The 23,013-nt window shown below is 46.5% G+C and overlaps 2 protein-coding genes across 2 annotated transcripts in view; one reads left to right on the top strand and one right to left on the bottom strand.

Annotated features, from left to right (window-relative positions):
• Window positions 1–132: 132 nt before the first annotated feature.
• Window positions 133–7,920, top strand: LOC124022413 (BRCA2 and CDKN1A interacting protein). Its single transcript, XM_046337347.1, has 6 exons — window positions 133–377; window positions 734–889; window positions 1,360–1,452; window positions 2,509–2,696; window positions 6,981–7,149; window positions 7,496–7,920. The coding sequence occupies exons 1-6, from the start codon at window positions 237–239 to the stop codon at window positions 7,664–7,666; spliced, it is 918 nt and encodes a 305-aa protein (XP_046193303.1). The 5' UTR covers window positions 133–236; the 3' UTR covers window positions 7,667–7,920.
• A 422-nt stretch (window positions 7,921–8,342) lies between these two features.
• Window positions 8,343–23,013, bottom strand: part of LOC124022407 (putative pre-mRNA-splicing factor ATP-dependent RNA helicase DHX32) — a 28,987-nt gene continuing 14,316 nt past the window's right edge. The window contains exons 6-13 of the mRNA XM_046337341.1: window positions 19,654–19,908; window positions 19,404–19,497; window positions 18,145–18,294; window positions 14,303–14,494; window positions 11,519–11,659; window positions 10,612–10,802; window positions 9,554–9,744; window positions 8,343–8,726 (exon numbers count right to left, since the gene is read on the bottom strand). Of these exons, the coding sequence (XP_046193297.1) occupies window positions 8,534–8,726; window positions 9,554–9,744; window positions 10,612–10,802; window positions 11,519–11,659; window positions 14,303–14,494; window positions 18,145–18,294; window positions 19,404–19,497; window positions 19,654–19,908 (1,407 nt within the window). The 3' untranslated portion in view covers window positions 8,343–8,533. The remainder of the gene's footprint in view (window positions 8,727–9,553; window positions 9,745–10,611; window positions 10,803–11,518; window positions 11,660–14,302; window positions 14,495–18,144; window positions 18,295–19,403; window positions 19,498–19,653; window positions 19,909–23,013) is intronic.

Genomic DNA, 23,013 nt, shown 5'->3' with positions numbered 1-23,013 from the left:
TATTTTAAATATAATTTAAAATACAATATATATATCCCTTTTGATCAAAATGGTTTATTCCATTCTGCTGTCAGAATGAGAAACTGGACGCCATTGCGGTTCCACACACGGACATTCCAAGCATAACGAAGCATGCAACAATTGATCCAAAATGGCCGCCACAGTGTCTCAGTTTCTCAGTACACCAACTCCGCTTTAATCCCTTTCCCCATACGCGTGGTATCTGTTTTGGCAGCATGGCTTCTTCAGCGAAAAGACGAGCAGTTGGAAAAGGAGAAAATCCCGCTGATAGTGAGGATAACAGCTCTGATGAAGGATTGGAAAACGACGGTGATTCATTAGAGAATGACAGCGGATCAGAAGAGGAGATCAATGAAGTACGATAATGTCTCTAGTGAACTGGCTATATTCCTGGCCTAGCAGGCTATCTAGCATTGGCTAAACGTGTTAGATAGATAGATAGCTTTTTTAGCAAACAACTGTTGTTCATATCAATCTAGTTAACAATGGTTAAGTATGTTAGGGACATGCTAAACATTGCCAGTCGATCACTTCAGAGTTTTAAACTAGATAAATAGTTAAATGCATGGACATTTACACACTTAAAACCATAAGAGTAGTTTAGACAAACAAAACAATCGATACCAGTATTAACACTAAAACCGTCCCTATCAAGTCCAAAACATTGCCTCTGGAGTTGTGAATTAAAAACATTTTTTTTGTTTGTTTCCAGGAGGTCATTGTAGACTTCGAGGCCCATACCATTACTCACAATGACTACAACGGGGTCAAGAAACTCATGCAGCAGCTGTTTCTGAAGGCTCGTGTCAATACATCCGAGTTGACGGATCTCCTCATCCAGCAGAATCATATTGGAAGCGTCATCAGGGTGAGAAACCAGACGCGTTGAGTCTTATCAGACCATCACTAAACATGCATCATACAATTCAACGTATCATACGGGTAGCCTAGTGGTTAGAGCGTTGGACTAGTAACCGGAAGGTTGCGAGTTCAAACCCCCGATCTGACAAGGTACAAATCTGTCGTTCTGCCCCTGAACAGGCAGTTAACCCACTGTTCCTAGGCCGTCATTGTAAATAAGAATTTGTTCTTAACTGACTTGCCGAGTTAAATAAAGGTAAAATAAAATAAAAATATTAAACTCCCAAAATATGATGACACACATGTGCTCTCTTCAAATCAGTTGTATTCGTCACATACATGTTTAGCAGATGTTATTGCGGGTGTAGCGAAATGCTCGTGTTTCTAGCTCCAGTGTCCTTCTCCCACATCCAACGGAGAACAATTGACATGTATTCAGTTGCATCATGTATGTCTTTTTGCTTGTTTTGTTGTCAGCAAGCGGAGGTGCCAGAGGACAGCGATGATGACGAGGATCCAGCCGATGAGGTGTTTGGTTTCATCAGCATGCTCAACCTCACGGAGAGAAAGGTAGGTGTAGTCAGATGTTATCTATTTGGGGTGGCAGGTAGCCTAGTGGTTAGAGGGGGCAGGTAGCCTAGTGGTTAGAGGGGGCAGGTAGCCTAGTGGTTAGAGGGGGCAGGTAGCCTAGTGGTTAGAGGGGGCAGGTAGCCTAGTGGTTAGAGGGGGCAGGTAGCCTAGTGGTTAGAGGGGGCAGGTAGCCTAGTGGTTAGAGCGTTGGGCCAGTAACCAGCAGGTAGCCTAGTGGTTAGAGCGTTGGGCCAGTAACCAGTAGGTAGCCTAGTGGTTAGAGGGGGCAGGTAGCCTAGTGGTTAGAGCGTTGGGCCAGTAACCAGCAGGTAGCCTAGTGGTTAGAGCGTTGGGCCAGTAACCAGCAGGTAGCCTAGTGGTTAGAGCGTTGGGCCAGTAACCAGTAGGTAGCCTAGTGGTTAGAGCGTTGGGCCAGTAACCAGTAGGTAGCCTAGTGGTTAGAGCGTTGGGCCAGTAACCAGCAGGTAGCCTAGTGGTTAGAGCGTTGGGCCAGTAACCAGCAGGTAGCCTAGTGGTTAGAGCGTTGGGCCAGTAACCAGCAGGTAGCCTAGTGGTTAGAGCGTTGGGCCAGTAACCAGCAGGTAGCCTAGTGGTTAGAGCGTTGGGCCAGTAACCTAAAAGGTTGCTAGATCGACTCCCCCGAGCTGACAAGGTCAAAATCTGTCCTTCTGCCCCTGAACAAGGCAGTTAACACCACTGTTCCCCGGTAGGCCGTCATTGTAAATAAGAATGTGTTCTTATGACTGACTTGCCTAGTTAAATAAAGGTTAAATAAATAAAAATATATATAATCTATGAAATCACTAAACTTGACACTTTCTCAACCAATGAGATGTTAAGAGACAAGACATTGTCGTTCACTCTTCTCTCTGTCTGATTCTGATGTTTTAAAAGGTCGACCTTGAGGAAATATCTGTTTTCCATAGACTTCAATGTAGTAGGGGGGCCTACTGCACTAGCCTGCATTTTGACCAATCACGGCAGTCTGGTGAATAAGGTCTATATGTTAGTAACTGTGTTCTGATCTGTCCACAGGGTGTCCAGTGTGTGGAGGAGGTAAAGGATCTGATCCTGGGTCAGTGTGAGAAGAGTTGTCCCCATAGTGTGACAGACGATCTGGAGAAGGTCCTCAACGACACCACTAAGCCTGTGGGACTGCTGCTCAGCGAGAGGTTCATCAACGTGCCCCCACAGATCGCCCTGCCCCTCCACAAACAGCTACAGTGAGTCTCTGTCTAACCCCCACAGATCGCCCTGCCCCTCCACAAACAGCTACAGTGAGTCTCTGTCTAACCCCCACAGATCTCCCTGCCTCTCCACAAACAGCACAGATCTCACATCGCCCTGCCTCTCCACAAACAGCTACAGTGAGTCTCTGTCTAACCCCCACAGATCGCCCTGCCTCTCCACAAACAGCTACAGTGAGTCTGTCTAACCCTAACCCCCACACATCGCCCTGCCTCTCCACAAACAGCTACAGTGAGCCTGTCTAACCCCCACAGATCGCCCTGCCCCTCTAAACAGCTACAGTGAGTCTCTGTCTAACCCTAACCCCCACAGATCACCCTGCCTCTCCACAAACAGCTACAGTGAATCTCTGTCTAACCCCCACAGATCGCCCTGCCCCTTCACAAACAGCTACAGTGAGTCTGTCTAACCCTAACCCCCACACATCGCCCTGCCTCTCCACAAACAGCTACAGTGAGCCTGTCTAACCCCCACAGATCGCCCTGCCCCTCTAAACAGCTACAGTGAGTCTCTGTCTAACCCTAACCCCCACAGATCACCCTGCCCCTCCACAAACCGCTACAGTGAGTCTGTCTAACCCCCACAGATCTCCTTGCCCCTCCACAAACAGCTACAGGGAGTCTGTCTAACCCCTACAGATCGCCCTGCCCCTCTAAACAGCTACAGGGAGTCTGTCTAACCCCCACAGATCGCCCTGCCCCTCTAAACAGCTACAGTGAGTCTGTCTAACCCCCACAGATCGCCCTGCCCCTCCACAAACCGCTACAGTGAGTCTTTGTCTAACCCTAACCCCCACAGATCTCCTTGCCCCTCCACAAACAGCTACAGGGAGTCTGTCTAACCCCTACAGATCGCCCTGCCCCTCTAAACAGCTACAGTGAGTCTGTCTAACCCCCACAGATCACCCTGCCCCTCAACAAACAGCTACAGGGAGTCTGTCTATCCCCCACAGATCACGCTGCCCCTCTAAACAGCTACAGTGAGTGTCTAACCCCCACAGATCTCCCTGCCCCTCTAAACAGCTACAGTGAGTCTCTGTTTAACCCCCACAGATCGCCCTGCCCCTCTAAACAGCTACAGTGAGTCTGTCTAACCCCCACAGATCACCCTGCCCCTCTAGTCCAGTTACCTCCCCTTTCTCTTTCAGTTATCCCACCTGGGTCATGTTCATTAGGGTCACAACTCCAAAGAAAACATCCTGAAACAAGGATGGACTACCTGCAGTTGTCCAATAAGAAACTCTGTTGTTTTGTTTTACATTTCATAATGTTACAAAACTGTTCTGTTGCAGATTACTGTAGTGTCAGCAAGACATGCTCTCAGATTACTGTACTGTCAACAAGACATGCTCTCAGATTACTGTACTGTCAACAAGACATGCTCTCAGATTACTGTACTGTCAACAAGACATGCTCTCAGATTACTGTACTGTCAACAAGACATGCTCTCAGATTACTTACTGTCAACAAGACATGCTCTCAGATTACTGTCAACAAGACATGCTCTCAGATTAATGTACTGTCAACAAGACATGCTCTCAGATTACTGTACTGTCAGCAAGACATGCTCTCAGATTACTGTCAACAAGACATGCTCTCAGATTACTGTCAGCAAGACACGCTCTCAGATTACTGTACTGTCAACAAGACATGCTCTCGGATTACTGTACTGTCAGCAAGACATGCTCTCAGAATACTGTCAGCAAGACACGCTCTCAGATTACTGTCAACAAGACATGCTCTCAGATTACTGTACTGTCAGCAAGTCATGCTCTCAGATTACTGTACTGTCAACAAGACACGCTCTCAGATTACTGTCAGCAAGACATGCTCTCAGATTACTGTCAACAAGACATGCTCTCAGATTACTGTACTGTCAGCAAGACATGCTCTCAGATTACTGTACTGTCAGCAAGACATGTTCTCAGATTACTGTCAGCAAGACACGCTCTCAGATTACTGTCAGCAAGACACGCTCTCAGATTACTGTACTGTCAGCAAGACATGCTCTCAGATTACTGTACTGTCAACAAGACATGCTCTCAGATTACTGTACTGTCAACAAGACATGCTCTCAGATTACTGTACTGTCAGCAAGACATGTTCTCAGATTACTGTACTGTCAACAAGACACGCTCTCAGATTACTGTCAACAAGACATGCTCTCAGATTACTGTACTGTCAACAAGACATGCTCTCAGATTACTGTCAACAAGACACGCTCTCAGATTACTGTCAACAAGACATGCTCTCAGATTACTGTCAGCAAGACACGCTCTCAGATTACTGTCATCAAGACACGCTCTCAGATTACTGTCAGCAAGACACGCTCTCAAATTACTGTCAGCAAGACATGCTCTCAGATTACTGTACTGTCAGCAAGACATGCTCTCAGATTACTGTCAACAAGACATGTTCTCAGATTACTGTACTGTCAGCAAGACATGTTCTCAGATTACTGTCAGCAAGACACGCTCTCAGATTACTGTACTGTCAACAAGACACGCTCTCAGATTACTGTACTGTCAGCAAGACACGCTCTCAGATTACTGTACTGTCAACAAGACATGCTCTCAGATTACTGTACTGTCAACAAGACATGCTCTCAGATTACTGTCAGCAAGACATGCTCTCAGATTACTGTCAGCAAGACATGCTCTCAGATTACTGTCAACAAGACATGCTCTCAGATTACTGTACTGTCAACAAGACATGTTCTCAGATTACTGTCAACAAGACACGCTCTCAGATTACTGTCAACAAGACATGCTCTCAGATTAATGTACTGTCAGCAAGACACGCTCTCAGATTACTGTACTGTCAACAAGACATGCTCTCAGATTACTGTCAACAAGACATGCTCTCAGATTACTGTCAGCAAGACATGCTCTCAGATTAATGTACTGTCAGCAAGACATGCTCTCAGATTACTGTCAACAAGACATGCTCTCAGATTACTGTCAACAAGACATGCTCTCAGATTACTGTACTGTCAACAAGACATGCTCTCAGATTACTGTCAACAAGACACGCTCTCAGATTACTGTCAACAAGACATGCTCTCAGATTACTGTCAGCAAGACATGCTCTCAGATTACTGTACTGTCAGCAAGACATGCTCTCAGATTACTGTACTGTCAGCAAGACATGCTCTCAGATTACTGTACTGTCAACAAGACATGCTCTCAGATTACTGTCAGCAAGACATGCTCTCAGATTACTGTACTGTCAACAAGACATGCTCTCAGATTACTGTCAACAAGACATGCTCTCAGATTACTGTCAACAATACATGCTCTCAGATTACTGTCAACAAGACATGCTCTCAGATTACTGTCAACAAGACATGCTCTCAGATTACTGTCAACAAGACATGCTCTCAGATTACTGTACTGTCAACAAGACATGCTCTCAGATTACTGTCAACAAGACATGTTCTCAGATTACTGTCAACAAGACACGCTCTCAGATTACTGTCAACAAGACATGCTCTCAGATTACTGTCAACAAGACATGCTCTCAGATTACTGTCAACAAGACATGCTCTCAGATTACTGTCAACAAGACATGCTCTCAGATTACTGTCAACAAGACATGCTCTCAGATTACTGTCAACAAGACATGCTCTCAGATTACTGTCAACAAGACACGCTCTCAGATTACTGTCAACAAGACATGCTCTCAGATTACTGTACTGTCAGCAAGACATGCTCTCAGATTACTGTCAACAAGACATGCTCTCAGATTACTGTCAACAAGACATGTTCTCAGATTACTGTACTGTCAGCAAGACATGCTCTCAGATTACTGTCAACAAGACATGCTCTCAGATTACTGTAGTGTCAGCAAGACATGCTCTCAGATTACTGTCAGCAAGACATGCTCTCAGATTACTGTCAACAAGACATGCTCTCAGATTACTGTCAACAAGACATGCTCTCAGATTACTGTCAACAAGACATGCTCTCAGATTACTGTAGTGTCGCTCAGGCGATGTACCGTTGTGTTCACTGTCAATCACCTGCTATGCATTATGGGTATGCTACTGTAGGTGAACCCTCCTTAATATGGACCCAGATATGGGTTCACTTTACACCGGATAAACAAACGCTAAAAATCATTGACATATTTGTTGTTGTTATTGTTGTTGTACAAAAGTAATTCCGTGTATGTATTATCTATGAAAAGAAGATCCCAAAGCTGTGTGTCAATACCCTACTATTAAAAACCTAAACCACATCATTGATTGGCTGTTTCCAGGGAGGAGTTGGCAGAAGCCCAGAGCAGCAACAAGCCCAGTGGGAAGTGTCATTACTGCCTGATGATCAGTAAGACCTATAAGGATCCCTCCAAGACGGTCGCTGCCCGAGGAGCCCCGCCGAACGACGAGCTCACCTTCGTCAACGCAGAGGAGGAGTTCTTCTATGAGGTTTAACTTTTTTAAAAACCTTTATTTATTTAACGAGAGGCAGAGGCTAGAGGCTGTATACAGTAGAGGCTGTATACAGTAGAGGCTGTATACAGTAGAGGCTGTATACAGTAGAGGCTGTATACAGTAGAGGCTGTATACAGTAGAGGCTGTATACAGTAGAGGGGCTATATACAGTAGAGGGGCTATAGACAGTAGGGGAGGCTATAGACAGTAGAGTGGGGGGCTATAGACAGTAGAGAGGCTATATACAGTAGAGGGCTATATACTGACACTGGTGAGTTAAATGTCTCTTTTTCCTTGTCCTTTTCACTGCCTTGACCATTTGTCCATGTCCCCACTACAGCAAGCCACCATGAAGTTCCACTACTCGGTGCAGGAGGAGACGGACAGCGTCCTGAGCGGGCGGTGGTCCTTCGACGACGTCCCCATGAAGCCGCAGCGTACCGTGATGCTCATCCCGGCAGACAGGATGTCAGCCGTCATGGACAAGCTCAAAGAATTCCTGACCGTGTGACCAACCGTACAGAGTTTAAAAAAAACTCTGGTGAACAAAACAGGACTGATGTCTTTAAAACCCCTCTGGATGATTCTTTTTGCAATGTAAAATTCGATACAAAACATCGAAAGGAATGGGATCACTGGAAAGCTTTTTGTTAAGGGGAGAATAATGTCATTTTGTAATGGTTCCCTAAAGCCCAGCGGTTTTATCTAGCAGTTTTTTTTATTTTAAAATGTATCTTTTGACAAAATAAATCATTTCAGACCTTCGGTCGTAGTTCAAAGCACTGTATTTACAGATTCATGTAAAAAAACAGTGTTTGTTTTAACATTTCAGTACAAACAATTCTTTCCACAATATTAGGGTTATCGAGCAAGTGTCAAATTCCCCCCGAAAACTGAAATGGTGTATTTTTCTGTGAAGGAATATCAGACGTTCAAACTTGATTTGGTGATCTGGATTCATTTATTGGGGTGATGCTCTTATTAGAATATAGGCTAATTAATTATTTACTGTAATATCAAATTACCAAGGCAGTTACCACCTGACTGAATTAAAGATATGAACAATAGTGTACGGCAAGTCAGTCATTTGGAAGTTTTCAAAACTTTCCTCGGGGGGACCCCCACCCCGACCCCCAATAGTGTACGGCAAGTCAGTCATTTGGAAGTTGATCCCCCCCCCCCCCAGCTGTTCCATATGTGAACTATTCCACAGCTCACACCTGATTCATCTAATCACTGAGTCAATCAGGTGACATTAGTTCAGGGCTACAACAACATTGTGAAAAGTCTGAGTGTTCCCCCGAGGAGTGCTGTTCTCATCAACGATGATTGTCTTTTCAGTAAAAGTCGGTGCAGTGCTGAAGCTCTCCACCAGAGGTCACTGTAGCACACATCTGTCATAAGACTGAGCCACTGTACTGCAGTCCGTATCCGCTTTACTGTTGATTGTCAGGGTCTGTTGCTTGTCTTTACGTCCAGATCCATCCCGGTCCAGAATGTGCTGTAGTAGGTCTTTACTCTCACTAGGAGGCAGGTTGTAATAGAAATACTGAGGGGCCGTCTGGATGAACCTACAGAGAGAAGACAACACTGATATTATAGAGATACTGGAGGGGCCGTCTGACTGAACCTACAGAGAGAAGACAACACTGATATTATAGAGATACTGGAGGGGCCGTCTGACTGAACCTACAGAGAGAAGACAACACTGATATTATAGAGATACTGGAGGGGCCGTCTGACTGAACCTACAGAGATACTGGAGGGGCCGTCTGACTGAACCTACAGAGAGAAGACAACACTGATATTATAGAGATACTGGAGGGGCTGATATTATAGAGATACGTCTGACTGAACCTGAACCACTTATTATAGAGATAGGGGAGGGGCCTGACTGAACCTACAGAGAGAAGACAACATTATTATAGAGGGTCATTGGGGGAGGGGCCTCGGGGTCATTGGAAGGGAGGGGCCTCGGGGTCATTGGAGGGGAGGGGCCTCGGGGGTCATTGGATGAGAAGGTTAGAGGGGAGGGGCCTCGGGGGTCATTGGATGAGAAGGTTAGAGGGGAGAGGCCTCGGGGGTCATTGGATGAGAAGGTAAGAGGGGAGGGGCCTCGGGGGTCATTGGATGAGAAGGTTAGAGGGGAGGGGTCTCGGGGGTCATTGGATGAGAAGGTAAGAGGGGAGGGGCCTCGGGGGTCATTGGATGAGAAGGTTAGAGGGGCGGAGCCTCGAGGGTTATTGGATGAGATGCTTAGAGGGGAGGGACCTCGGATGAGAAGGTTAGAGGGGAGGGGCCTCTGACCTCATTGAATGCATTTTGAAAAAGAAGACATAAGAATGGACATGAGGAAAAATAGATTGAGAAAGAGCCTTAGTTTGGCCCATTGACTTACACTGCAGGGGAGATGTCAGAGACTGTCCGGATACCGTGGTTTCCCGAGAGAGTATACTCATGGAACAGCACCCACTCTGGAAAACCCAATTGATGTGCCTTGGCCCCATAGCTGGAGGCAGGGTGGACCTGAGCCATGTGTCTGTTGGTTAACATGAAGTAGTTTCCTGAACCATCCACATCGCGGGCAATCTGACAACAGGGATAAAGGAACTTCATATTTGTCATTAAACAAATTAATTCATGGAAAGTGACAGGACACTGTCTTCCATACAGGACAACGACTTCCATACAGGACACCGACTTCCATACAGGACACCGACTTCCATACAGGACACCGACTTCCATACAGGACACCGACTTCCACACAGGACACAGACTTCCACACAGGACACCGACTTCCACACAGGACACTGACTTCCATACAGGACACCGACTTCCATACAGGACACCGACTTCCATACAGGACCCAGGACACAGACTTCCATACAGGACCCAGGACACCGACTTCCATACAGGACACCAACTTCCATACAGGACCCAGGACACCGACTTCCATACAGGACACTGACTTCCATACAGGACACTGACTTCCATACAGGACACTGACTTCCATACAGGACACTGACTTCCATACAGGACGGTGAGTTCATTCAGATGTTTAATGTGTATGTGATCCGGTCGGGAATTGAACCTTGGTGTTGCTAATGTAGCAGATTGAGATCTGCCACTTGCGCGGCCGAATAGCTAGCTTTCAGGGGCGTGACACGCTTCAGGAGGGCGGTCACGTATGCGATCCCTTCGGGAATTGAACCCTGGTGTTGCTAATGTAGCAGATTGAGATCTGCCACTTGCGCGGCCGAATAGCTAGCTTTCAGGGGCGTGACACGCTTCAGGAGGGCGGTCACGTATATGATCCCTTCGGGAATTGAACCTTGTTTTTGCTAACCTCGGGTTGGAACCTCGGTATGGAGTGGAACCGGGAGGAAACGGAACACACTTAAACGAGCAGTGGGACGTCCTCTACACCAGCACTACGGTTCTCCATTGTCCACAGACCTGCATGAAGAACCCTGCCAGCAGAGCTCTCTTGATGTTGAGTGTGTTGGTCTTGGTTCCGAAGGACGTCTCGGAGATGGGCAGCTCTATTCTCTTCAGGATGTCAGTCAACTCTGACCTGATGGTGTCTGCCGTCTGAAGGGCGCGGTGGTTCAGATGGTAGTCCTGACACCACTTCTCTACGCTGAAGTCTGAGGGAATAACAGAAAGAAACATCCAGCTACAAGTGAGGAGAAGAGAATAGAATCACGTAGAACAGAATTCAATTGTAAACAGAGCATTCGGAAAGTATTCAGACCCCTTGACATTTTCCACAATTTGTTACTTTACAGCCTTATTATAAAATAATAAATAAATTATTTAAATAGTTTAAATAATTTAAATAATACGGACAATTCCTTTGACCTCATGGCTTGGTTTTTGCTCTGGCATTCACTGTCAACTGTGGAACCTTGTATGTACACAGGTGTGTGCCTTTCCAAATAATTTCCAATCAATAGAATTTTCCACAGGTGGACTCCAATCAAGTTATAGAAACATCTTAATGATGATCAATGGAAACAGGATGCACCTGAGCTCAGTTTAGAGTCTCCTATCAAAGGGTCTGAATACTTATGTAAATAAGGCATTTCTGTTTTTTTATTTTTAATACATTTGCAAAAATTTCTAAAAAACAGTTTTCAATTTGTCATTATGGGGTGTTGTGTGTAGATTGAGGAGAGGGGAAAAAAACGATTTAATCAATTTTAGAATAAGGTTGTAACCTAACAAAACGTGGAAAAAGTCAAGGGGTCTGAATCCTTACCGAAGGCACCGTATAGTGAAGTATTTCACAATGTGATGCTTTTTTGAGCTCAATGGATGTTAATGACTGTCTTTCTGTCTGCATTTGAAGTAACTAACTCACATGTCTCTCTCTGGCTGTACTTGAAGGCGTTGTAGATGTTGATGAGGGTGAAGTGGTCTCCCTCAGGGTGCCAGAACTTTCTGTGACACTGTTGTACCTCTTGGGTCCTGCCAACAGGTGGCTCCAGGAAGCAGCTTGGCGCTAAACGCAAAACAGACAGAATCAATAGGGTGGTTAGCATTGGTGCTAACACAGACAGACAGAATCAATAGGGTGGTTAGCATTGGTGCTAACGCAAAACAGACATAATCAATAGGGTGGTTAGCATTGGTGCTAACACAGATAGACAGAATCAATAGGGTGGTTAGCATTGGTGCTAACACAGACAGACAGAATCAATAGGGTGGTTAGCATTGGTGCTAACACAGACAGACAGAATCAATAGGGTGGTTAGCATTGGTGCTAACGCAAAACAGACAGAATCAATAGGGTGGTTAGCACTGGCGCTAATGCAGACAGAGAATCATTAGAGGTTAGCATTGACGCTAACGCAGAAAGACAGAGAATCAATAGGGAGGTTAGCATTGGTGCTAAAACAGACATATCAACAGGGTTTGCATTGTTTGACCAAGCTACTCTCCCCGTATAGTACCTTGTGGCTCAATGTCTGAGTGGGAGAAATAACAGCCGCCTAGGCTTCAACTGCAAATGCTCAGAGACTAGACTATGTCCATATAGTATATTATACTGTCTGTCAGATTATACTGTCTGGCAGATTATACTGTCTGGCATACTGTCTGTCAGATTATACTGTCTGTCAGATCATACTGTCTCAGATTATACTGTCTGTCAGATTATACTGTCTGGCAGATTATACTGTCTGGCAGATTATACTGTCTGGCATACTGTCTGGCAGATTATACTGTCTGGCAGAATATACTGTCTGGCAGATTATACTGTCTGGCAGATTATACTGTCTGGCATACTGTCTGGCAGATTATACTGTCTGGCAGATTATACTGTCTGGCAGATTATACTGTCTGGCATACTGTCTGTCAGATTATACTGTCTGGCAGATTATACTGTCTGGCAGAATATACTGTCTGGCAGATTATACTGTCTGGCAGATTATACTGTCTGGCAGATTATACTGTCTGGCAGATTATACTGTCTGGCAGAATATACTGTCTGGCAGATTATACTGTCTGGCAGATTATACTGTCTGACAGATTATACTGTCTGGCAGATTATACTGTCTGGCAGATTATACTGTCTGGCAGAATATACTGTCTGGCAGATTATACTGTCTGGCAGATTATACTGTCTGGCAGATTATACTGTCTGGCAGATTATACTGTCTGGCAGATTATACTGTCTGGCAGATTATACTGTCTGGCAGATTATACTGTCTGGCAGATTATACTGTCTGGCATACTGTCTGGCAGATTATACTGTCTGGCATATTATACTGTCTGGCAGATTATACTGTCTGGCATACTGTCTGGCAGATTATACTGTCTGGCAGATTATACTGTCTGGCATACTGTCTGGCAGAATATACTGTCTGGCAGAATATACTGTCTGGCAGATTATACTGTCTGGCAGATTATACTGTCTGGCAGATTATACTGTCTGGCAGATTATACTGTCTGGCAGATTATACTGTCTGGCAGATTATACTGTCTGGCAGATTATACTGTCTGGCAGAATATACTGTCTGGCAGAATATACTGTCTGGCAGATTATACTGTCTGGCAGATTATACTGTCTGGCAGATTATACTGTCTGGCAGAATATACTGTCTGGCAGAATATACTGTCTGGCAGATTATACTGTCTGGCAGATTATACTGTCTGGCAGATTATACTGTCTGGCAGATTATACTGACTGGCAGATTATACTGTCTGGCAGATTATACTGTCTGGCAGATTATACATTCTAAAAGTCAGAGATGCCTGATGTCGTTGTCCATAATGGTTAAGACTGCTTATGATGGATATTCTAATATCTTCAGTAGTGGTTATAAAGGCTTTATGGATGTAAACATAAGTGTGAGGGTTTAACCCCATTACAAGACAAGGAGGGTGTGTTGCACCAACATGGTTTAAATCCATTTTAGATTAGACCTCATCTACATTTTGTAAATCTACGTTTATAATTCATCACGTGTTGCACCACTTAATTTTAAGACTGGATTAGTTGATCTAAGGTTAAATCACTGAACTATGATCAGTGATATGTGTCCTAATGGATTCACCATAGCAATATGTTGTAGTTCTATGGAAACAAACCAGCACTGGTCGTTGCTAGCCTAGTCAGCAAAGTGACTTTTCACTTCAGGCTAAGGATGAAATTAATTGCACTTATCTGTCAAATGATTTAGCTGGTTGAGTTTAACGAACATGATAAACCACAGGAGATAAAAGTGTTAATCACAAGGAAAATAAAGGACATACAAATTACTTAGACACATACTGATATTTGATGCATTTAAACAGTTAAACCCAGTTTAGAGTTTAGAATCAAAAACATTACTAGATAAACCTTGATTAAACCCAGTTTAGAGTTCCAAAACTGACCCACCCTGAGTGTTTTTCAAATAGTGAATCAAATAGAATCAAAAACATTACTAGATAAACCTTGATTAAACCCAGTTTATGAGTTCATTCATGTTGGTGCGACCCACCCTGAGTGAATCAAATAGAATCAAATAGAATCAAAAACATTACTAGATCAACCTTGATTAAACCCAGTTTATGAGTTCATTCATGTTGGTGCAACCCACCCTGAGTGAATCAAATAGAATCAAATGGGCCAAAGGTTGTAGGAGTGTAAACTACATACCTGATAGCATAGCTGCGATGGTCACCACCTCATTCACACAATCAAACTCACAGGACGCCAGCAGAGCCTTGGCCATCTGAGCATCCAATGGCAACTCAGACATTATGATCCCGATCTCTGATAGGTTCCCATCGTCGTCCAATGCCGCGAGGTAATCCAGCTCCTCTAGCGACTGCATCAGACCCTCTGGATCTGGATTGGAAGTAGACAACTTGGATCATATATAATAAAATACAAGATCTGGATAGGAAGTAGATCAGTAGACAACTTAAATAATAGATAATAAAATACAAGATCTGGATAGGAAGTAGACAACTTAAATAATAGATAATAAAATACAAGATCTGGATAGATAGGAAGTAGACAACTTAGATCATAGATAATAAAATACAAGATCTAGACATAGATAATAAATAATAGATAATAAAATACAAGATCTGGATAGGAAGTAGACAACTTAGATCATAGATAATAAAATACAAGATCTGGATAGGAAGTAGACAACTTAGATCATAGATAATAAAATACAAGATCTGGATAGGAAGTAGACAACTTAGATAATAGATAATAAAATACAAGATAAAATAGACAAAGATCATAGATAATAAAATACAAGATCTGGATAGGAAGTAGATCATCCTTTAGATAATAGATAAGAAGAAGAGAGATATTAAAAAACACCTGTTTAACAAAATGACTTGTCAGTTGATGCTCTGGATTATGATCATATAGTATCTGCTCAGCTCCTCAAGAGATCGAGGACCTTACTTTAACTTTTACTTTTACTTTAACACGTCAAAAGACATTAGAATACAGAATCAGAATAAAACTCTCTTCCCGAAAAGAGCCTGAGCTCCAAAAAAGGTTGGTCCAGTAATTCTGGCCTTGTTGTGTTCCAGTAAAATGGAGGACAGTAATTCTAGCCTTGTTGTGTTCCAGTAGAATGGAGGACAGTAAATTCTAGCCTTGTTGTGTTCCAGTAAAATGGAGGACAGTAAATTCTAGCCTTGTTGTGTTCCAGTAGAATGGAGGACAGTAAATTCTAGCCTTGTTGTGTTCCAGTAAAATGGAGGACAGTAAATTCTAGCCTTGTTGTGTTCCAGTAGAATGGAGGACAGTAAATTCTGGCCTTGTTGTGTTCCAGTAAAATGGAGGACAGTAAATTCTAGCCTTGTTGTGTTCCAGTAAAATGGAGGACAGTAAATTATGGCCTTGTTGTGTTCCAGTAAAATGGAGGACAGTAAATTCTAGCCTTGTTGTGTTCCAGTAAAATGGAGGACAGTAAATTCTAGCCTTGTTGTGTTCCAGTAAAATGGAGGACAGTAAATTCTAGCCTTGTTGTGTTCCAGTAAAATGGAGGACAGTAAATTCTAGCCTTGTTGTGTTCCAGTAAAATGGAGGACAGTAAATTCTAGCCTTGTTGTGTTCCAGTAAAATGGAGGACAGTAAATTCTAGCCTTGTTGTGTTCCAGTAAAATGGAGGACAGTAAATTCTAGCCTTGTTGTGTTAAAATGGAGGACAGTAAATTCTAGCCTTGTTGTGTTCCAGTAAAATGGAGGACAGTAAATTCTAGCCTTGTTGTGTTCCAGTAAAATGGAGGACAGTAAATTCTAGCCTTGTTGTGTTCAGTAAAATGGAGGACAGTAAAATCCAGTAAAATGGAGGACAGTAAATTCTAGCCTTGTTGTGTTCCAGTAAAATGGAGGACAGTAAATTCTAGCCTTGTTGTGTTCCAGTAAAATGGAGGACAGTAAATTCTAGCCTTGTTGTGTTCCAGTAAAATGGAGGACAGTAAATTCTAGCCTTGTTGTGTTCCAGTAAAATGGAGGACAGTAAATTCTACTTCCTCCTCATTGTGGCGTTGGAGGTCAGATGGACGAAACGAGAGGCGTTATGAGGTAATCATTAATAACAAGCTGGCCACTTTACTCCGTGGAATGTGTCCAAAATGGTACACTACCTTTTTGACCAGAGTAGAGCACTATATAGGGAATAGGGTGCCATCTGGTCTATAGTAGGGCACTATATAGGGAATAGGGTGCCATCTGGTCTATAGTAGGGCACTATATAGGGAATAGGGTGCCATCTGGTCTATAGTAGTGCACTATATAGAGAATAGGGTGCCATCTGGTCTATACTAGGGCACTATATAGGGAATAGGGTGCCATCTGGTCTATAGTAGGGCACTATATAGAGAATAGGGAGCCATTTGGGATGCAGCATTGTCACTGTCCTCAACTCTTCCCATGCTGGGACAGCCGGGTGGGTCGGGGCTCTCAGACAATGGTCCCTGGCAGGCCACTGTCAGCTCTACTAAAGCACGGCTGGCTGCCTCTAAACAGGACAGAGCACGGCATACAGACCTCCATCAGACCTCTACCCAGGACAAAAAAACCCTCCTGTACCCTGTACCACTCTACAGTTACAGCTATAGTTGCAAAAAAGTCTGCTAACAAAATGCCCAGGTTTCCCAGAATTCCTGGTTGGATGATTCCAAGATTTCCTGCTTATTCTCTCCTGATTTTCTGGAAAAAACTGGGAATTTGGGGAAAGTTGCTAGAATTTTGCAACCCTAGTTACAGCACAGATTACACAGGGTCAGATCCATAGCAGTACAGATTACACAGGGTCAGATCCATAGCAGTACAGATTACACAGGGTCAGATCCATAGCAGTACAGATTACACAGGGTCAGATCCATAGAAATACAGATTATAACACATTTAAATGTAATTAGGATCTCTGTGGTCAGACTCACCTCCTCAGACCAGTGTCTAATAACCTGAGAATACACTGAATACCCAGATACAACCAGGGTTTCTAGTCATGCTTCTACATCTGCATTGCTTTCTGTTTGGGGTCTGAGGCTGGGTTTCTGTATAAACAGTTGTTGACATCTGCTGATGTAAAAGGGCTTTATAGATACATTTGGTAGTTTGGTTCAATTCCTTTTTTGGTTACAGTACCACCAAGTACATTTTGCTCAGCCCGGAGTAGCCCTGAAGTACCCTCTCATGTAAGCCTATGGTCTCATGAGTCCGGTGGACAGGCCAAGTAGCCCTGGTGGACAGGCCAAGTAGCCCTGGTGGGACGGGACCAAGTAGCCCCGGTGGACAGGCCAAGTATCCCCGGTGGACAGGCCAAGTAGCCCCGGTGGACAGGCCAAGTAGACCCGGTGGACAGGCCAAGTAGACCCGGTGGACAGGCCAAGTAGACCCGGTGGACAGGCCAAGTAGCCCCGGTGGACAGGCCAAGTAGCCCCGGTGGACAGGCCAGGTAGCCCCGGTGGCAGGCCAAGTAGCCCCGGTGGACAGGCCAAGTAGCCCGGTGGACAGGCCAAGTAGACCCGGTGGACAGGCCAAGTAGCCCCGGTGGACAGGCCAGCCCCGGTGGACAGGCCAGGTAGCCCCGGTGGACAGGCCAGGTAGCCCCGGTGGACAGGCCAAGTAGACACGGTGGACAGGCCAAGTAGACCCGGTGGACAGGCCAAGTAGCCCCGGTGGACAGGCCAAGTAGCCCCGGTGGACAGGCCAGGTAGCCCCGGTGGACAGGCCAGGTAGCCCCGGTGGACAGGCCTGAGTGAGAACCACTGTCCTACTATAGTACCATGTGGACACGGTAGACCTGGTCTGGTGGACAGGCCATCTCCAGACCCGGTGGACAGGCCAAGTAGACCCGGTGGACAGGCCAAGTAGAAACACCCCACAGACAACCGATGGACAGGCCAAAGTAGATTTTCCCCGGTGGACCAAGTAGCCATCTAGGAGACATCCTAGTACCCCTGAATGAGAACCACTGTCCTACTATAGTACCATGTAGAATGTCTGTCTGGTAGACTGACCTGGTCTGGTGATGAAGTCACAGTGTCTCAGCCCTGCGATCTCCATCCTCTTGAGGAAGAGGATGGTGAAGGTGAGGTTGGCGTCCAGGATCTGAGGGGATGTCTCTATGGGGAGTACTCTTTCCTTAGGGTACAGGCAGAAACACTTCCCTGGACAAACACAGACAACTCAATCAATCAAACAAACAAAGGGATTTTCTTTAATTTTTACTATTTTCTACATCATAGAATAATTGTGAAGACATCAAAACTATGAAATAACACATATGGAAATCTAGTAATAACCAAAAAAAAGTGTTAAACTAATACAAATATATATTTTTTTGTTTTTGTTTTTTGTTATATTTCTTTGCACACTCTTGGCATTCTCTCAACCAGCTTCATGAGTTAGTCACCTGGAATGCATTTCAATTAACTGTTGTGCCTTGTTAAAAGTTCATTTGTGGACCTGTCGGTCCAGTCAGCTGCTTCCTGATATCAGTACCTGTCGGTCCAATTTCTTTCCTTCTTAATGTGTTTGAGCCAATCAGTTGTGTTGTGACAAGATAGAGGTGGTATACAGAAGATAACCCTATTTGGTAAAAGACCAAGTCCATATTATGGCAAGAACAGCTCAAATGAGCAAAGACCAGTCAGCTGCTTCCTGATATCAGTACCTGTCGGTCCAATCAGCTGCTTCCTGATATCAGTACCTGTCGGTCCAATCAGCTGCTTCCTGATATCAGTACCTGTCTGTCCAATCAGCTGCTTCCTGATATCAGTACCTGTCGGCCAATCAGCTGCTTCCTGATATCAGTACCTGTCGGCCAATCAGCTGCTTCCTGATATCAGTACCTGTCGGTCCAATCAGCTGCTTCCTGATATCAGATCCAATCAGCTGCTACTGATATCAGTACCGGTCCAGTCAGCTGCTTCCTGATATCAGTACCTGTCGGTCCAATCAGCTGCTTCCTGATATCAGTACCTGTCGGTCCAATCAGCTGCTTCCTGATATCAGTACCTGTCGGTCCAATCAGCTGCTTCCTGATATCAGTACCTGTCGGTCCAGTCAGCTGCTTCCTGATATCAGTACCTGTCGGTCCAATCAGCTGCTTCCTGATATCAGTACCTGTCGGTCCAATCAGCTGCTTCCTGATATCAGTACCTATCGGTCCAATCAGCTGCTTCCTGATATCAGTACCTATCGGTCCAATCAGCTGCTTCCTGATATCAGTACCTGTCGGTCCAATCAGCTGCTTCCTGATATCAGATGTCAGTACCTGTCGGTCCAATCAGCTGCTTCCTGACATCAGCCTGGTATCTGCTGATGGATCGTAGTACTTCAGAGGTGGCCCTTAACCTGGGATGATACACCTGGTTGAAAGAATACACGTTTAACCATAGAAAGACCTATTATAACTATTTAATAACGTCATGAATGAACTCATTTAATGGGATATCTATGGTCATAGCCTTGGCCTACATGCATAAACTAACATGCAATGCTTGTTTTATGGGGGTTAAACTCACATGTCTTTTCTCCAGTCCTACGTCGATGACAAAGTTAACAGAGTCCACAGCCCAGAACATGTCCTCTCCCTGGCTTGTGGAGAGGAAAACCCTCCGGCAACTGGTCGTAACGGTTCCCCTACTCCCCATCCCCTCCCCCAGGAGAGAGGGTGTCCGACCACGCCCAGGGCACAAGACCACGGGCACCAGCTCCCCAAGGTCTGCCCCCAGTCTGGTTCCCTCTCTCTGGAGGATAGCACGGGCACAGACAACCTCCTGTGGGGAGGGGCAACACAGTGTGAGACAGCACCATACGACTTGTCCCGTGTGGCTACTGGCTAGCAACGCCCCCAAGGTCATGGGTTCACTTCCTGCAGGGATCACACGTCTAAAAACTGTACAGCACTGAGGATAATAGTGTCTGCCACTTGACCACTACACCCCAGATCTGCTACTTGACCACTACACCCCAGATCTGCTACTTGACCACTACACCCTAGATCTTCTACTTGACCACTACACCCTAGATCTGCTACTTGACCACTACACCCTAGATCTGCTACTTGACCACTACACCCTAGATCTGCTACTTGACCACTACACCCTAGATCTTCTACTTGACCAATACACCCTAGATCTTCTACTTGACCACTACACCCCAGATCTGCTACTTGACCACTACACCCTAGATCTGCTACTTGACCACTACACCCTAGATCTGCTACTTGACCACTACACCCCCTGCTAGACCACTCTAGATTCTACTTGACCACTACACCCCAGATCTTCTACTTGACCACTACACCCCAGACCTGCTACTTGACCCCAGGCTGGATGGTTCAACGTGAGGGGAAGAGAGGGCTTATCATGTCATAAATAGTTAACACATTTTGCTGGCAGACCCATCAATAGAAAAGGGCTGAGTTGACATCCCTACTGACAGGCTTTGAAGCTCATTGTCACACACACATATGGTCCAGGACAAGAAGGCCTTTCAAAACGCTTTGTCATTCCAACAGACCACGAGGCAGACCACGAGGCAGACCACGAGGCAGACCACTAGGCCACTAGGCAGACCACTAGGCCACTAGGCAGACCACTAGACAGACCACTAGACAGACCACTAGACCACTAGGCAGACCACTAGACAGACCACTAGACAGACCACTAGGCAGATCACGAGGCAGACCAGAGGCCACTAGGCAGACCACTAGGCAGACCACTAGGCAGACCACTAGGCAGACCACTAGGCAGACCACTAGGCAGACCACTAGGCAGACCACTAGGCAGACCACTAGGCAGACCACTAGGCAGACCACTAGGCAGACCACTAGTCAGACCACTAGACAGACCACTAGACCACTAGGCAGACCACCAGGCAGACCACTAGACAGACCACAGACCACTAGGCAGACCACTAGACCACTAGGCAGACCACCAGGCAGACCACTAGACAGACCACTAGGCAGACCACTAGGCAGACCACTAGGCAGACCACTAGACCACTAGGCAGACCACTAGGCAGACCACTAGGCAGACCACTAGGCAGACCACTAGACATACCACTAGTCAGACCACTAGACAGACCACTAGACCACTAGGCAGACCACCAGGCAGACCACTAGACAGACCACTAGGCAGACCACTAGGCAGACCACTAGACCACTAGGCAGACCACCAGGCAGACCACTAGACAGACCACTAGGCAGACCACTAGGCAGACCACTAGGCAGACCACTAGACCACTAGGCAGACCACTAGACCACTAGGCAGACCACTAGACCACTAGGCAGACCACCAGGCAGACCACTAGACAGAACACTAGGCAGACCACTAGACAGACCACTAGGCAGACCACTAGGCAGACCACTAGGCAGACCACTAGACCACTAGGCAGACCACTAGACCACTAGACAGACCACTAGGCAGACCACTAGACAGACCACTAGGCAGACCACTAGGCAGACCACTAGGCAGACCACTAGACAGACCACTAGACCACTAGGCAGACCACTAGACAGACCACTAGGCAGACCACTAGGCAGACCACTAGGCAGACCACTAGGCAAACAAGACGGAGGACGAGACTGGGGACGAGACTGAGGACGAGACGGGGGACGAGACAGAGGACGAGCCTGGGGGAGATGGAGAACGAGACTGAGGACGAGACGGGGGGGAGACGGAGGACGAGACTGAGGACGAGACGGAGGACGAGACGGAGGACGAGACGGGGGGGAGACGGAGGACGAGACTGGGGACGAGACTGGGGGAGACGGAGGACGAGACTGAGGACAAGACGGGGGAGACGGAGGACGAGACTGAGGACGAGACGGGGGAGACGGAGGACGAGACTGGGGACGAGACTGGGGAGACGGAGGGACGAGACGGAGGACGAGACTGGGGACGAGACTGGGGAGACGGAGGACGAGACTGGGGAGACGGAGGACGAGACTGAGGACGAGACTGGGGACAAGACTGAGGACGAGACGGAGGATGAGACGGAGGACGAGACGGGGGAGACTGGGAGGGAGACGGAGGATGAGACTGAGGACGAGACGGAGGACGAGACTGAGGACGAGACTGGGGGAGACGGAGGACGAGACTGAGGACGAGACTGGGGGAGACGGAGGACGAGACTGAGGACGAGACTGGGGGAGACGGAGGACGAGACTGGGGGAGACGGAGGACGAGACTGAGGACGAGACTGAGGACAAGACTGAGGACGAGACGGAGGATGAGACGGAGGACGAGACGGGGAGACTGGGAGGGAGACGGAGGATGAGACTGAGGACGAGACGAGGACGAGACTGAGGAGGACTGGGGGAGACGGAGGACGAGACTGAGGACGAGACTGGGGGAGACGGAGGACGAGACTGAGGACGAGACTGGGGGAGACGGAGGACGAGACTGAGGACGAGACTAAGGGGAGACGGAGGACGAGACTGAGGACGAGACGGGGGGAGACTGAGGACGAGACTGGGGGAAATGGAGGACGAGACTGAGGACGAGACTGGGGGAGACGGAGGACGAGACTGACGGAGGAGACGAGACGGAGGACGAGACTGGGGACGAGACAAGGACGAGACGGAGGACGAGACTGGGGGGACGAGATCATTCAGGGAGACGGAAAACGAGACTGAGGGAGACTGACTGGGGACGAGACTGAGGACGAGACGGGGGGGACGGAGACAGAGGACGGGGACGGAGGACGAGACGGAGGACGAGACGGGGAGACGGAGGACGAGACGGGGAGACGGAGGACGAGAGGAGGAGAGACGGGGGGGAGACGGAGGACGAGGCTCCGGAGGATCACGAAGGACGATTCCTGTTTTAAGGACAGATATCCTACTTAAGGACAGAGATCCTAGTGGCTTTTAAGGA

The sequence above is a fragment of the Oncorhynchus gorbuscha genome, unplaced genomic scaffold, assembly GCF_021184085.1.
Source record: "Oncorhynchus gorbuscha isolate QuinsamMale2020 ecotype Even-year unplaced genomic scaffold, OgorEven_v1.0 Un_scaffold_1373, whole genome shotgun sequence".
Taxonomy (NCBI): Eukaryota; Metazoa; Chordata; class Actinopteri; order Salmoniformes; family Salmonidae; genus Oncorhynchus; species Oncorhynchus gorbuscha.
The sequence above is the reverse complement of the archived record's forward strand: the minus strand, read 5'-3'. Positions and strand labels throughout refer to the sequence as shown.